At 45.9% G+C, this 15413-nt stretch overlaps 1 protein-coding gene across 3 annotated transcripts; it reads left to right on the plus strand.

Moving 5' to 3' along the window:
• Window positions 1-851: 851 nt before the first annotated feature.
• Window positions 852-12372, plus strand: Gem (GTP binding protein overexpressed in skeletal muscle). Of its 3 annotated transcripts, none has more exons than XM_042673128.1 (5): window positions 852-908; window positions 2611-2950; window positions 8575-8651; window positions 9435-9639; window positions 11589-12372. In XM_042673128.1, the coding sequence occupies exons 2-5, from the start codon at window positions 2620-2622 to the stop codon at window positions 11864-11866; spliced, it is 891 nt and encodes a 296-aa protein (XP_042529062.1). In that variant the 5' UTR covers window positions 852-908; window positions 2611-2619; the 3' UTR covers window positions 11867-12372. The 3 variants fall into 3 exon arrangements, with proteins under 3 accessions (XP_042529062.1, XP_042529061.1, XP_042529060.1); XM_042673127.1 differs by lacking the exon at window positions 852-908 and adding an exon at window positions 943-1120; XM_042673126.1 differs by lacking the exon at window positions 852-908 and adding an exon at window positions 2306-2367.
• Window positions 12373-15413: the final 3041 nt, after the last annotated feature.

Here is a 15413-nt window from a genome sequence, read left to right on the forward strand (position 1 = left end):
TTGGGTTTGAACTCCTCACCATGACTCTGTGCCTGAGGCCTAGCCATGCCAGGCAGCCTGGTTCAGAGATACTGCTGATTGGGATGTGATTAAATTCTCTGATCGAGGAACCTCAGCATTTGGGCCCACATCACAGGGCCAACTCCAGCATCGTCTGCTTGGATTCCTCATCAAGCTAGTTTTCAAAAACTTTCCTTTTTCCGGGTCTCATCCTCTTTCCTCCCCTCCCTAGGTCCCTGCCAGAAAAAGAAAAACAAAGCAGGTATGGAGTGCCTGCTTTCGCCCTCCATCTCGAGTGGAGACAAGAGGCCCTTGGGGTTGGCTGTGGGCTGATCCCTGTTCTCTTTGCAAGGCTGGTTGGCAACTCAAACGTGTCTCTTCCTCCACCTCCATCCCCACGGCTCCCGTGCGCTCTGCTGGGCAGGGCCGTTAAGTAGCACTAAGTGCATTTTTCCATTTTTCCAGGATCCACCTGGAAAAACAAAACAAAGCGAAATACAGGAGCCTCGGGCTTGAACTGTCACGATCAGCACGGTCATTTTTTTAAAGGGGGGGAGGGGGAAAGGCGAGGGGGTCACGTGACTGCGAGTAACGGATTGAGCCAAGTGTTCACTAGCGAGTCCGCCGCAGCCCGCCCCGCCCCGCCCCGCGGGAGCGCTGACGTCACGGAAAAGCCCGGTCGCGGGTCTGCGGGGGGGGGGGGGGGGGGGGGGGGGCCCGCTATAAAGCCGGGGCCGGGGCGGGCGCGGACTGCGGCCTCGGCGGAGCCTCCCGGAGCCTCGCGCGGCGCCCGCGCCTCCCCGCGCCTCCCCGCGCCTCCCCGCGCCCCCCCGCGCCCCCCCGCGCCCCCCCGCGCCCCCCCGCGCCCGCAGACACACTGCCGACCCCGGTCCGCCCGGCCGAGCCAAGTAAGGGGGTGGGGGGCGTCCCGCGCGGGCCGGTGGGCGGGCAGGGCGTGGGCGCTCCGGCCCGCAGAACTTTCTCAGTGGAGCCCCGGGAGGTGCGGTCGGCGCCCGCATCCCCTTCCCACCCCAAGATCTTCAGGTGCGAGCGGAGCGCTTCCCACCCGCAGCATCCTCAGTTCAACTCTGCAGGCGGAGGGGACCCTCTTCCAACAGAGGTGTGTGCTCGCGTGCTTGTGTGTGCGTGTGTGTGTGCGTGTGTGGGCGCGCGTGTGTGCGTGTGTGTGTGCGTGTGTGCGCGCGCGTGTGTGCCCGCGTATGTGTGCGTATGTGTGCGTGGGTGCACGCGTGTGTGTGCGCCTGTGTGTACGTGTGTGCGCCTGAGTATGTGCGTGCGTGAGTGTGTGTGCCTGAGTGTGTGCGTGCGTGAGTGTGTGCGTGAGTGTGCGCGCGCGCGTGTGTGCGCGTGTGTGTGGGTATTCGCGCGTGTGTGGGTGTGTGCATGTGCGTGTGCGTGTGTGTGCGCGCGTGTGCGCGCGTGTGTGGGTGTGTGCATGTGCGTGTGTGTGCGCGCGTGTGGGGGTGTGGGGGGGCAGCGGGCGACCCCCGTGGACACCCTCTGCTTTGCGTGCTTGAACAAAGGGCAACTTTTTAAGACCGGAAAAACCAAACCCACAAGCCACCCGGTGTGCGGGTCGTGGGGAGCGAGAGGCGGGGGGCGGGGGGGGGGGCTGGCGCGGAGCGAGTGGGGGCGCTGTGGGCCCCGCCCCGCACGCGCGCAGCTTGCTGACTCAGAGGGACAGCCCCGCCCCGCGCGCCCCGCCCCGCGCGGCCTGGGACCGCAGACTTGGGTGGTGGGCGAAGACAAAAAGTTGTAGGAAGTCGGTGCAGTGTCCTGCAGGAGCGTCTTTGGCGTGGTGATTAACTTAGAGGTGGAAACGTGAGCGGGATCCCCGAAATCTGGGAGTGGATTGGTTTCTTTCTGCAGGAGTTTGATAGGTCGGACCCGGAGCAGGTTGTTTGTTTCCCTGCCGGCATGACCAGGCTTTGGGGCTGAGATCTTTTCACCGTGCGAGCAGGAGGGCAGAGCGGAGGCTCTCCCCTCAAACAGAGATTGCCCCCCACTTCCCCAAATAACCAGGCGGCTGGGGAACACCAGGGCGACTTTACTAAACATGGAAGTTCCCCAAAGTGCCTGTCCAGTCCAACCATGGCCAGTGATGTCATTGCCACGTGTTTCCCACTGAGGCACAAAAGGCTGCAGGACGCCGGTGCAGCGAAGAGCCATGTTTAGACAAGAGTAGCTAACCTGGCCAGCTGGCCTCCAGCAGCACCGACTTGTTGCTTTTTAAGCCATCTCTAGAGGTTGTGGTTTCTTCCAGTGACCTCAGTGCCAGCTCTGAGCGGGGATCCCACGGTTTCTCTGAGGATGGAAGAAGCTTCTGGGCAGTGGGCGATGCTAAGGGTACTTTTTCTCAATGCGAGTGGCAGTCTGCCCGAGGGGCTGATTGTGTGTGTGTGTGGTGTGTGTGTGTACATTTGAAAGGTTGGCTTATTGGGGTTTGGGAACTGTTTCACTGGTATTCTTTACATTAGGAATCCTTGGTTCTCACCCATCTAATAGAGTATCACTGACAACAGACGGTATTTGAGTCCCCTGAGTTCTAGCTCATTCTTACTGAGGTATCTTGGGTGCTCTCCTTCCCAGAACCCCACGATGACTCTGAATAATGTCACCATGCGCCAGAGCACTGTGGGCATGCAGCCGCAGCAGCAGCGCTGGAGCATCCCGGCGGATGGCAGGCACCTGATGGTCCAGAAGGAGCTCCATCCCTACAACCACCGCCACCACCACTCTGCCGCCCCCGAGGACCCCTGTCGTAGGAGCTGGTCTTCCGACTCCACAGACTCTGTCATCTCCTCCGAGTCAGGAAACACCTACTACCGGGTGGTGCTTATAGGGGAGCAGGGGGTGGGCAAGTCCACCCTGGCCAACATCTTTGCAGGTGTGCACGACAGCATGGACAGCGACTGCGAGGTGCTGGGAGGTAGGTGACCCAGCCTGGGTGGGCCTCTGTCTCCTAGAAGTGATCCAGGCAGAAAGAATGAGAGCCAGTGGGTTATTTATCAGCAGAGCTGGGAGAAAAGTTGTGTATTCTTGGTACTGGATGGGGATTTCCAGTCCCTAGAAAGTCCTGACATAGGTCTGCAGGTCAAGAAAATGAAAAGCCTTGTAGATAGGATCAAAGTCTGCTGATCCTAGACCATCAAGGGAACTTTTGAGATTCCAAGTTTGAAGGTCTATGGAGATGGATTAAAGAGCCATAGGTCAACATCCTACTTCTGGCTTTTGCTGGCCTGATTTTGACCATATTTGAAGAGCTCAATATAAATATAACTTTTTTCCACAATTATACTTAAAGTGAAATTGATTTGAATAAAGATGGGAATCATTAGTTTGTATTTACATATGTTAGAGACTTTTGCAAGTGTAATATGATCTAAAATCTTTACTTAAATAGTAAAGTGACAAAAAATTGAAATACAAAAAGGATAGTTTGTGTAGTCTGACAATTTTTCAAGACAATTTTCTTGTAGCCTTATTTCCAATATTTATTAAATTCTTAACTCTTTTCCAAAACTGTTTTGAGGTGATATTATCTTATAAATACATATATTCCTCAACAGTGGGTAAAGCACTCTCTTATATTCTAAGACATAGTATCAGGATCATATTGGCCAACTCTGCCCATAGAATGTCCCTCAGTCATGACTTCAGTTGGTCATGTGGCCAGGGCAGCTATGTATCTCTATCTTCAGCTATAGAAATGAAGAACTGTCAGTCAGGCACTGGCAGCTCATGCTTGTAATCCTAGCTACTCCGGAGGCTGAGATCCGAGAATCTCAGTTTGAAACCACCCTAGAAGGAAAGACTGCGAGACTCTTATCTCTAATCACAGAAAGAGCCAGAAGTGGCGCTGTGGCTTAAGTGGTAGAGAGCTAGCCTGGAGCAAAAGGAACCCAGGAACAGTACCCAGACCCAGAGTTCAAGCTCTAGCACCAGAAAAAAAAAAAAGAAGAAGAAGAAGAAGAAGAATTGTCATGTGCTTGCCCACATCGTATGGTCTGTTCCTACTCTCAGTTACCAGGCATAACTGAATCACAGATTTCCAGGGTAGGAAGATGGCTCAGTGGTGACTCATTTCTCTTCCCCACTCCATAGGTATAAAGTATTCCTCACTACAATGGCGCACTTTACAAGTTTTATTCTCTGGACTGTCTCAGTGTCAGGGAGTTCACTGCCTCAAGAGGCAGCTCAGGAGCTGGGCTGTACATGATGACTCATCGATTTGTCCCCTCACTTCTGGAATCTAAGCAAGAGTCCAGGGAAAAACAGGGCTAGTATGGTATAGTTGATTCTCTTTCTGCACAAACTGGTGCAGGGCTGATGCTAGAAGAGAGGAAAAAAGAGAGAGAGAGAGAGAGAACTTCTATTTGGATGGACATTTATAATGGCCATTTGCAATAAAAGGGCACGTGGTTAGGTGCCTTATATTTGCTGTTGTCATTTTGGTCCTTAGAACATTCCTGTATTCACATGAGTGAACAGGGCCTCAGGGAAGCTAAGTAGTGGATCTAAAATCACCAGTGGGGAAAGTGGGTTTAGAATGTGGCGTTTTATAAGCTTAGTTTGGTGCTACCCCGCTCATTTTACTCATTTAAGGGAGCACTTGCTCTAGCACTGGGCTAGTTCCCATGTATGTTTTTGGCAATACTTATGAGAATAGAATCAATAGAGGCTCATAATCAATAGAAGGTGAAGAAAGCTATTACATGTTTTGTCAGGATCCAGATTTGTGGTTTAACCCAAATCCTGTGTCCTTTCACTCTCTCCTGCAGTCTCAGGATTTAGTTTCTGGTTAACTACATCACCTCTCAGGCAGCTCTGTATCAGGCTCTCAGATACCCAATGGTGGGTGAGCGATACCATATTCTGTTAGGGAGGAGACAAGGGTTAGTGGTATAATTCAGAGAAGGATGAAATTAGTAAGTTCCTTGAGAAGTAACAAGCCAGGCACCTGTGGCTCATGCTGTAATCCTAGCTACTGGAGGAGGCAGAGATCAGGAGGATCAAGGTTAAAAGCCAGGCTGGGCATAAACGTGAGACACCTCCCACCACCTGTCTCAACCAGTAGCTGGGTTTGGTAGAACATACCTGCCTTCCTAGCTATATAAGAAGCATAAATAGGTGATTGTGGTCCAGGCCAGCTCAGGCATACATGTAAGACCCTATCTGAGAAATAACCAAGGCAAAAAGAGCTGGGCATAAGGCTCAAGAAGTAGAGGGTTGACCTAAGGAAGAGATCAGTCAGGAGTTGTTTGGTTTTATTTATTTTTGAGACAGAGGAATTGAGAAGTTAGTGGATAATAGATTTTCAAAAACGGTTTTCCCTTAGCAGAGTGGTATCTATGTAGAGGGTGGCAGCTTGTGTACGTAAAGATTGACTCACCCCTGGAATTTGAAAATGCGGGCTTCTGCATTTGGGAAACTTCTTTACTAGAAATGAAGAAGAGGAAGACAGACAAGGAATCTTTTCCTTACACCCCTAAAGAATCTTTGACAATAAGAATCTTCTCAGGTGACCTACCCCATCTTAGGTGTCTTTATTGAGAAATTTACTATCATCTAGGATGACATCCCTCATGCGTAGCTGCTGCTCCAACCAACAGTTGGCTTTATGTTTTTTTTAAAAGGAAAGTTTTTCAGGATATATTTCTGCATTGTTTTTTTATTCATTCTTTTTTTTATCCCAGCATTAACTCTAAGGGAAAAAATCCTATATAATATTCTCTTTATGTTGCTTAATAAAAATAGATGTTGGTATAATTCTATTGCAATAATTTATGACTGTGCACACAAAACGACATGCATTCATTAATTCACCTAGTCAGTCATTTATTCATTTCTAAGCAGCTACTGAACCTACACCACAATACTTGGGGAATCACCATGCAGATATGAAGAGTCCTGGAGCTCCCTCCTTAGAGACATTCACAGTGTGCAATGGGATTAAGATACATACCAACTATAAAGCAAGCTAAGAGACGGGAAAAGGGCAGTGAAAAAATGGAAAGAGTTCTGGCTGTGGATATCAGAAAAGGTTTCATAGAAGAAGTCATCTCTAAGCTGGACTCTGAAGACAAGTAGCATTTGGAAGGCCATGGCTAGGTGAGAAGGCACTCTGTACATATGCAAGGAGTCTGGGAAAGAGCACTGGACTTGAAGTTTGATGTGAGGGTTTAGATCCGTGTGGGGGAGATAGTCGTAGCTTTGCACACTTGGACAAGCCACTTAACCTCCAGAAGCTTCCTCATTATATGATTGGGACGATTTCATATGGTAGAATGAGGATGAAAGGAGATCATGTTAAGTACATATCATAGTCCTGGCACTTAGTAAATGTGGAATAAACCCAGGTAACGGCTGATTCTGGATCTGCCATTCTGTTCCCATGAGCGTGTCTTCCAGAATGGTGGTTTCGTTGTTTATGCGCTGTGCCTGCAATCATTCTTGCCTGAGGCCCTCTCAGATGTACAGAGGGCCATGAACCCACGAGGACAGAGTATTAGAGATAAAGTTCTTCCGGGGCTCTTCGTAAACTCCTTGGTCCGTGGTAACTGAAAGCTGTTGAAAGCGTGTTAAGGGTAGGGATGCGAAGCCTCCGAAGGTTTGAGATCAGGGGCTGGCTCCACCATGGGAGACAGCATCCGTGCAGGATTCACCATGGCATTGAAGCAGGTGAGGCTTCCAAGTGGGAATCCGAAAATTTATCACAGGCATCAGGACTACTCCACGAGGGGTGACAGTCAGGGCTCAACTCCAAGTACAATAAGGACAAACAGTGATTTATGGACAAGGCAACAGATAAGGAAACTGTATGCATGGAAAATTACTCAGAAGAGACATCAGAGTCAGGGGGATTCTTGCTGAATGGATGGTAGGATTCTTGCTCAAGGCAGGGCAAGGGACTTAGACATTGAAGGGGCGACAAGGAAGTCAGTCAGACATTGAGGATGAGGGAATCCATGCTGAACTTCAGCTTCTTGATAAAAACGTGCTCCGCCAAAGCAGGTATGGAAACTAAAGGTAGATGCCTAGTGAAGAAGATGGTTCAGGGAGACAGATGCAAATATAGTCAGAGGAGGGTTTTTGCCAAGGGGGTAGAATGAGGAAAGAAAAACTGGGAGCCATACTGGTTCAGGAACAAAGGCCATGGACTACTGTAGGACCACAGCCTCACATCATAGGACCTCCCTGGCTGTGTATGATGCCTTCTCTGGCTATGCAGAGCGGTAGGCCCACCCAGCTTTTATTCGAAGTATGGAAGAATGTCCCCAGGCCTCTTATGAAGGAGCCTCCCAGGCTGATATTACGGCCTCACCCTTTCTCTAACCCCAAGCAGTAGAGCTTTGGTTATACTCCCCTGGTTAGAGGAAGGCCATCCATCAGGGTGCACTGTGTTGGAAAAGTCCTTGGGATACAGCCAGATACCATAGATGAAGCCTGAAGTGATGTCTTGTTATAGGCTCCGTGGCCGCTAACACAGTGATTTTCAGGCAGAGATTAAGGTCAGACAGAATGATCCTGTCATGAAACTCCAAGGATGGGAGTTTCCATCATGTTTCCTTTTTCACAGCTGTAATCTATAGTCCATTTTTTTCCCTCTAGACTTGTTCTGATATATCTTATGCCGAGAGACAGTTTGAGTTGCCTTGTCCCTCCAATATTGGAACGCAGTATGTTATTACATGAGCTGCTGGGAATTCAAGCAAAGCTCCAAACCTTTGAGTGATGAGTGGCAGCTGAGGGCAAAAAGTGCTGGGCCTGAGACTCTCCTGGGAGTAGGAGGGGCTTCCTAGTACAGATAACACTTGGTAGGAGTACTGGCCGGTGAGCTCCCCTTCCCCTAGACTGTGCTGTGCAGGGCTGTAATTCCCCAGGCTGTGTACTGGGCTGCCTTTCTTCTCCTTTATCCATCTTTTCTTTCTTTCTCCTGATTCCAGTGCCTTGGTGGAGAAACATGAAACCCAGAGTATTACTGTTGCATTTATGACCAAAAAACAAAACCAAACCAGCCAGTTAGTACTAGGGAAATTTTGTATTTAAAAGGAAGAAACCTACAGTTCAAATAGGGCTAGTCTCAACATATTCTTCTTAACTTCTCCAAAGAGGAGATACATCTGAGCTCAATGCTTCTGAAATTGCTAGTACATGTTCCCCACTGAAAGGTACAATGGATTTCCACGTAAGCCTTGGGAAAATGGGGTTTATAGTTAATGCTTTCTTAGGGCCTTGTCTGAGTCAAAAGCTCCTGAGTGAGTTTTATCCTCTTAAATGGTTTCCTATAAAAGGTTCAGGAATGATAAAAATGACTGCCTTTTAATTCAAGTGGTTTAGTGATATGTGCTTTAGAGATGTGGGTGACCTGCTGGTGACTACTGGAGGGATAATAACATGTTAAAGTTGACAAAGGTAGGAACATATCTTTTTAAGTAACTGTGCATTTCTATAATTAGTTACATATTTAGTAACTATATTTTCTAACATGACTCTTTTACATCAGTATTGTGTATTTACCTGACTCCAACAGCAATGTTCTTTCTTTTCTAGAAGACACATATGAACGTACCCTAATCGTTGATGGGGAAAGTGCAACAATTATCCTTCTGGACATGTGGGAAAATAAGGTACACAGAGCCTGTAGCTCCAGTGGATTCCTTTAGGGATTACCTTTCAATAGGCTGTTTAGTGTGAGGGTGATCTTCATAATGGCTGTTCCAGACAAGGTGGGCTCATTTCCTTGATTAACAGCATTGACTGCTGAGAACAAGGCTATTCTAAGGAACAAGTCATCCACACATGAGGTCTGAAAAACAAAAACACTGCAATGCTGTGCTCTCAGTCCTGTTTAAAAACACAAAAAATGTATTGTTTTAGAGAAAGCTCAAACAAGCATTTTCAACTACATAAAGCCATCTTGTTTGAAGCTGATATCCTCAAGTGATATCTTCAAGATTTGCCCTTAAAAGGTTTTGGGCCTGACAGCATATCCTTGAAATTTTCTGTTTATTGTTTATTGTAATGATTCTTAATGTCATCTCTTGGGAAAGGCAAAAGGAAATTTTGGGGAAACTGAGGAAGGCCCATTTTTGATAGATACAAATTGGAAAGACTGTTTGATAGTGTTGTTATATAATTCATCAACTAAAGCTGTAGAAGAAATTGAAAAAAAAAAACTTTTTGGCATAAGTATCATGCAGACCAGCAATGTTTGCCACTCTCTAGATACCTTATAGGCATGGAAGACCAATGCATTGGAGGAGTTTTCCTTTCTGTTACCTTTAGGATACACACACACACACACACACACACACACACACACACACACACACACACAGAGTTTCTTTTTGAGAAATGACACCTGTGTCCCAGCCAGTCTAAGCTCATGAAAGATCTTCTCATTTCATTAGGGGGAGAATGAATGGCTCCATGACCACTGCATGCAAGTCGGGGATGCCTACCTCATTGTTTACTCCATCACAGACCGAGCAAGCTTTGAGAAGGCATCTGAGCTTCGAATCCAGCTTCGCAGGGCCCGGCAAACAGAGGACATTCCTATAATTTTGGTTGGCAACAAAAGTGACTTAGTGCGATGCCGGGAAGTGTCTGTATCAGGTAAGAGAGTGGTGCTGGTACTGTGAAAACCATCCCCAGATTGCATGCAGGTACTTTCAGATGGTGCTTTTTCCTTTCCTCTTTTGTGAGGCTGGACTGCTACATAGAGTCTTATGTATATATGCCTTTGATTATTCTTTTTTCCATTTTTACTTCCAATCAACCACTTTTATGCTGCTTGTTCTCCTTTGGCCATCTGGTCCACCTGCAGGATAGTAATCTCACCTCCCTTGGGTCCAAGTCCTGCCATTACCTCTCTGTGCTCTAGGCATTTCTTTAGAGAATAGATCATGTTCTGTGAGTTCTTGTTGTCTCAAGCTTTGATTTTTATCCTTCCTTCTTTCTGATGCCAAAAATTCATAGAAGGAAAAATAGAATCTTCATGCAAGGAGGTTGGGGAATTCTGATTTAGGGGAATTTCTGGAAGTTTCATTGAGGAAAAGAATTCTAAGCCAGATACTGGTGGCTCACATCTAAAATCCCACCTACTCAGGAGGCTGAGATCTGAGGCTCTCAGTTTGAAGCCAGTTTGAGCAGGAAAGTCTATAAGACTCTTATCTTTAGCCACCAAAAAGCCTCATTGAACTGAGGCTCAAATGGTAGAGTTCTAGCCTGGCAAAGGCTCAGTGATAGCACCCAGGCCCTTAGTTCAAGCCCTAGAACTGGTGCAAATACATGCACATGAGTGCGTGTGTGTGCGCGCGTACACACACACACACACACACACACTTCTCTATTTTGACTGTTCCTGCTCCCTTTAAGCCCTATAAATAGCCTTCGATCCCCATTCCTAACTTCCTAAATGTCAGAAGATCAGTGTAATAGTGTCACATTTACTTTTCATACTTAGTTCAGAGATGATTCCTGTTTACTGTGTGGGCACCTGAGTGTTCTTAGGGCTCTTAAGACTTCATTGGTTTAATGCAGAGTTGACCCCTGATTTCCCCATAAAAAATAAAATCTATCATATCAGACCTGCTCAGAAGAAAAGAACCCCAGGCAAGATAGTGTACTCAGCTCTTGGGAATGTCTGAGTCCTAGGAGATGATTGTCTATAAGTAGTCATTTCTTTCCAGACATAAAGTTGGAGACATAGCCATTGAACATAATGCGATATTTGAGACTGAGACTGTTCTAGACAAGCTTGAATAGCTTGATGCAACTGTATTATCTATTTATACAGTCCTCAAAGTTTTGCAAACTATCTCATCATCAGTGATTATTTTTGTTTTGACGTTGCTGTAAAGAGAGGAAAGACAAGAACTAGAATTCTAATTTTCAAAATCAGGAAACTGAGGAGAAAAAATTGGCTTTAAAAACAAGTACCTAACAACTTCAGGCGGGGTGGGGGGATAGGGTGGGGGAGGGAAGAGTGTGTGAGGTGGGGGAGGGAAGGGATAGTGGGGCAACAACAAGGAAGGGAAGGGGTAACAGTGATTGGTAAGCAATGTCCTCATTGCCTCACTCACGCAACTGACCCCTCCGCACAGCACCTTTACAATAAAATACAAACAAAATAATTGAAACATTAAAAAAAAGCAAGTACCGATGCCATTGTCCCAGGAAAGGTGAACTTCAAGTTTAAAGCAACCTCACTTAATTTCTTCCATCTCTGTTGGGAGAGATGTTTACAAGCATTAGAAATGTTTTATGAAGAACTTAGCCTAGAATTTGGCATATAGTAAGTCTGTAATAAATGATGGCTTTGGCTTTTGCTTTTAGAATGAATAGCACTATATTTGGTGAAATGGGACTTCACACAGTAAATTTATGGTGGACCAGACATAAAGTCCATCTTTTCTGGTGCAGGAGGCTAACCGGAAGAAGGGGGCCTGTCACCGCAACCTCCTCCGACTGACCTCGCTACCCTAAGTCCTCAGGTTTGGATGTTTCCTGGGCAGGATGGGGGCCTGCAACCCCTGACGTGTTTCTTTCCTTCTTCTTCCCAGAAGGGAGAGCGTGCGCTGTGGTTTTTGACTGCAAGTTCATTGAGACCTCTGCAGCTGTCCAGCACAACGTGAAGGAGCTGTTTGAGGGCATTGTCCGGCAGGTCCGCCTCCGCCGGGACAGCAAGGAGAAGAATGAGCGGCGGCTAGCCTATCAGAAAAGACGGGAGAGCATCCCCAGGAAAGCCAGGCGCTTCTGGGGCAAGATTGTAGCCAAAAACAACAAGAACATGGCCTTCAAGCTCAAGTCCAAATCCTGCCATGACCTCTCTGTGCTCTAGGCACGCAGCATCATGCGGATGTTCTCCTGCTGGACGTCGTCGCCGCGGGCCGTTGGGACCAATAATCTATATTAGATTGGTACTTAAGTCTTGTTAGATACGGCTTCCCCCATTGCAGTTGGGAACTAACGTGATCCTCACGGGCAACAAAGTGCATGGGAAACAAAAGATCTTTGTCAAGAGTCAGGATTTATTCATAGGGAAAACCTGGCTTTGCTACTTGGACTGCCAGGACTCATTATAGGATGTGTTTTGGGTTCATGTGAGTTTTCCTCCTCTCTTTTGGATAATAGAGAATTGAAGCTTACGAAAGAAAAGAAGAATACCTAGGAAAGTAATTTTTCCATAATTAAACTTTTATCCAGTATTCTTATAGGCAAATGGGCATAAGTATAGCAAAGGTGCCAAAAGGTTTATAGAAGGAGGAGAACTTTCTTTTTGGTCAGTCGTGGGGGCTTGAACTCTGGCCTGGGCACTGTCTCTAAGCTCTTCAGCTCAAGGCTAGCACTCAGCCATTTGAGCCATAGCACCACTTCCAGTTTTCTGGTGGTTAATTGGAGATAAGAGTCTCACAGACTTTCCTGCCTGGGCTGGCTTTGAACCATGATCCTCAGATCTCAGCCTCCTGAATAGCTAGAATTATAGGCATGAGCCACCAGTGCTCGGCTCAGAGGAGAACTTTCTACATACTTTACCTTCAAGGAGACAGATCTGTGGAACGGTGTTCATTCTGGTCATGACCATTGTTGCTCCATCTAACTGTGAAAAGAAGCGATATCCTTGCTGGAAACTAAAGCTTCGTTAGCAATTTTTGCCTAATGTCCACATGATCTGTAGGCTTGGAAATGGATATGTGTACTGCTTCTAGGTTCAAAAATTGTATTTTTACTTATATGTCTTGTTTTATTTAGGAGAAAATTACTTTCATCAGTGTCTACTTAGTTAAGCCACTTTTTGTGTTTCATTATTTTTGAAATCATGGAGCCATCATAAAAATATTTTTAAAATCTGAATTATGAATAACTTGTGTAACATGCCAAATTTTTAAATGTAGTCTAAGTCTGAAATTTTATAAAACATATAACATAAAGCCTCCCAGTACTTTGGGTTGACTCTTCTATGCTACAGCTCTGCTCTATTTATTATTATTTTGCAAAATAATCATTTTAACATTTGATAACGCATATTTATGAACATATTTCTTATTAAGAAAATGTCCATTTTATTACCATTTTCTATCTTTTTCAAAATATGCGAGTTTTTAACCTATATATCTTATAATAAAAGGAATAAAATCTTATAATAAAAGGAATAAAATCTTTGAGAAGCATTGTTTTTCTCCCCAATCAAGATAATTATGATTATTTTGATATAGCTTTCCAAATAAGCCTTGAAAGGGACAAACCTATTGAACTATTTCTTTTTCTTGTTAACAGTGTATACTCCTCTGTTTTTAATGAGTATTCTGGACATTTCTCTTTGGTAATCATAAGGTTATTTGGCGCTGATTCAATTGGGAATCTAGATGGTAAGTTGTAGTCAAACAAAGCTGGTTGACCTTTTACTTTCGTCTGGCAAATTCCCGACTGCACAGATGGCCTTGCTTTACTCCCTGAAGGCTCATCGACTTTAGCTGGGCTAAAGCATTAGGGGAATTTAGAAGAGATTAAGGGAAATGCGTTAGTGATTGTCAGCCTGAGCCCTGGCCAGACAGAGCCTTAACCAAATTCTCTTCGGTACTAAGATGGTTTCACATTACTCAGCTGCCTTTGCTCCAGGGGCAGGTATGACACACTGGCGGGAACAGAACCTTCTAAGGTCTGCTTTCACATTTTCTCTGGTCCCCATGAAACCCTGTCTCACCTCCCTGTTTTCTGAGTTCGTGGGTAGACACACTAGTGACATCATGGGGCCTAAAGAGTATCTAAAGCCATGCAGGTTTACAGGGTGTCTCTACCATTCTGTTGGCCATTTATTTCTTCTTTTCCCAGTCTAGGAGTAAGTGAAATGCTTTCAGATATCCATTTTCTTACCTGCAAAATGGGTTTCTTAATGCAACACACCTTGTAAGTTCCTTGGGAGATGAATATTTTTCAATCCTTCGTTCAGTAAAGGGTTCAAGATATGTTAACTTTGTTGGGCAAGGTAGGTTCATGATTGTGATCCCCGGTCCTTCAGAGGGGGAGATAAGAAGAATGTGGCTCCAAGCCAGCCCAGGCAAAAAAGTTGGCGAGGGAGAATTAGGAAGCCTGTGTTCTGAGGACAGCCAAAAGCAAAAAGACACAAGACCCTACCTAAAAAATAAAACGAAAAAGAAGCGAAAGCCTGGTTCAAGCGGTACAGCACATGTACCAACACATGAGGCACTGCAGTAGTTTAAACTTCAATGCTGCCACAAGGAAAAAGATGGTTAGCTTTCACTGCTAGTTTATTCTACATAAATGAGAGTTTGTTTTATGACTGTTACCCACATCAAATGGCAGCCCCATTCAGATCAGTGGCCACATTGTCCTTTGCTTTTAATCCCTTTTTTTTGCAGTGCAGTGCCATGCAGAGGTTGGGACTTTTATAACTGTTTCCTCCAGGGGCTCTTTGAAGGAAACAAATCTCATTTCACAACAACAGCAAGACTAGTTCAGCGTACTAATAACCTTCCATGTTTATCCAGATACTAAGTTTCTACAGCAGAACTGAAGTTAAAAATGTGACTCTTGGTCAGTTGCAAATTCTGTCTACAAAATGGTTTCCACATACAGTACGTGCATGCACGTGCACGTACACCCACACCCACACACCCTACACACCCATTCTTTACACTATTTCCTATTCTCAGACTCAGTAACTGTTAGATCTCTGGAACCAGCCAACTGGCCAACAAGTCCCCTGCCTCTTAGAGGCAACTCAGTACTGTACCTGAGTACTTTAGCTTGACCTGGAAGAGACTTTCTGGTTAAGAGCTCTATAGCCCTTAAGTCACACAGACCTGGGTTTCCACAGTTACTGAGAGGATGGCCAGGAGTGAAGTTCCTTTTCACTCCCAGATTCAGTTTCCCATCTGTAGTACAGGGATAGTAGTAACACCCTCTTCCTGGGGTCGTGAGGTCTACATGAAACCTGCAGAGGTGTCAGCTATCTTCAGGAAGAACCGTGGCTCATCCCGCTCAAATGGAGCACCCAGCCTTTCCCTCGCACAGGCTGTTTCGATCTTATCCCACACCCAGAGCCAACTGTGCTAGGAATATAATGATGACTAAGGCAGTGTCCTTGTCCTCAGAAGCCTTGAGAGCAGTAAATCTGTCCCCCAAAGCTATAGAAGGTGGCATTAGGAATAAGAAGATTAAAAAAAATATGTGGGAGTAGTATGTTTGGAAAAGACTGGATTTGTTTCCATTAGATAAAATTCAAATGTAAGAAAAATTATTAAAATGACTGAATTAGCCAGGGAAAAGGATAGTGGGCTTAAAAAATTCCATTCTGGGGGAACTGGGAACATTGGAGAAAGGTTAGTTTTTATGCAGTCTGCATTCTTGCTTACTCACACAGGGAT

Source organism: Dipodomys spectabilis, unplaced genomic scaffold, assembly GCF_019054845.1.
Source record: "Dipodomys spectabilis isolate Male_0828 unplaced genomic scaffold, ASM1905484v1 ptg000783l, whole genome shotgun sequence".
NCBI classification, from domain to species: Eukaryota; Metazoa; Chordata; class Mammalia; order Rodentia; family Heteromyidae; genus Dipodomys; species Dipodomys spectabilis.

Coding starts and splice junctions, on each gene's coding strand:
- Gem (XM_042673126.1), top strand. CDS start 2,332: ATGGAAGAAGCTTCTGGGCAGTGGGCGATGCTAAGG. Junction 2,368..2,610: donor GGCAGTGGGCGATGCTAAGG/GTACTTTTTCTC, acceptor TCTCCTTCCCAG/AACCCCACGATGACTCTGAA. Junction 2,951..8,574: donor CGACTGCGAGGTGCTGGGAG/GTAGGTGACCCA, acceptor TTTCTTTTCTAG/AAGACACATATGAACGTACC.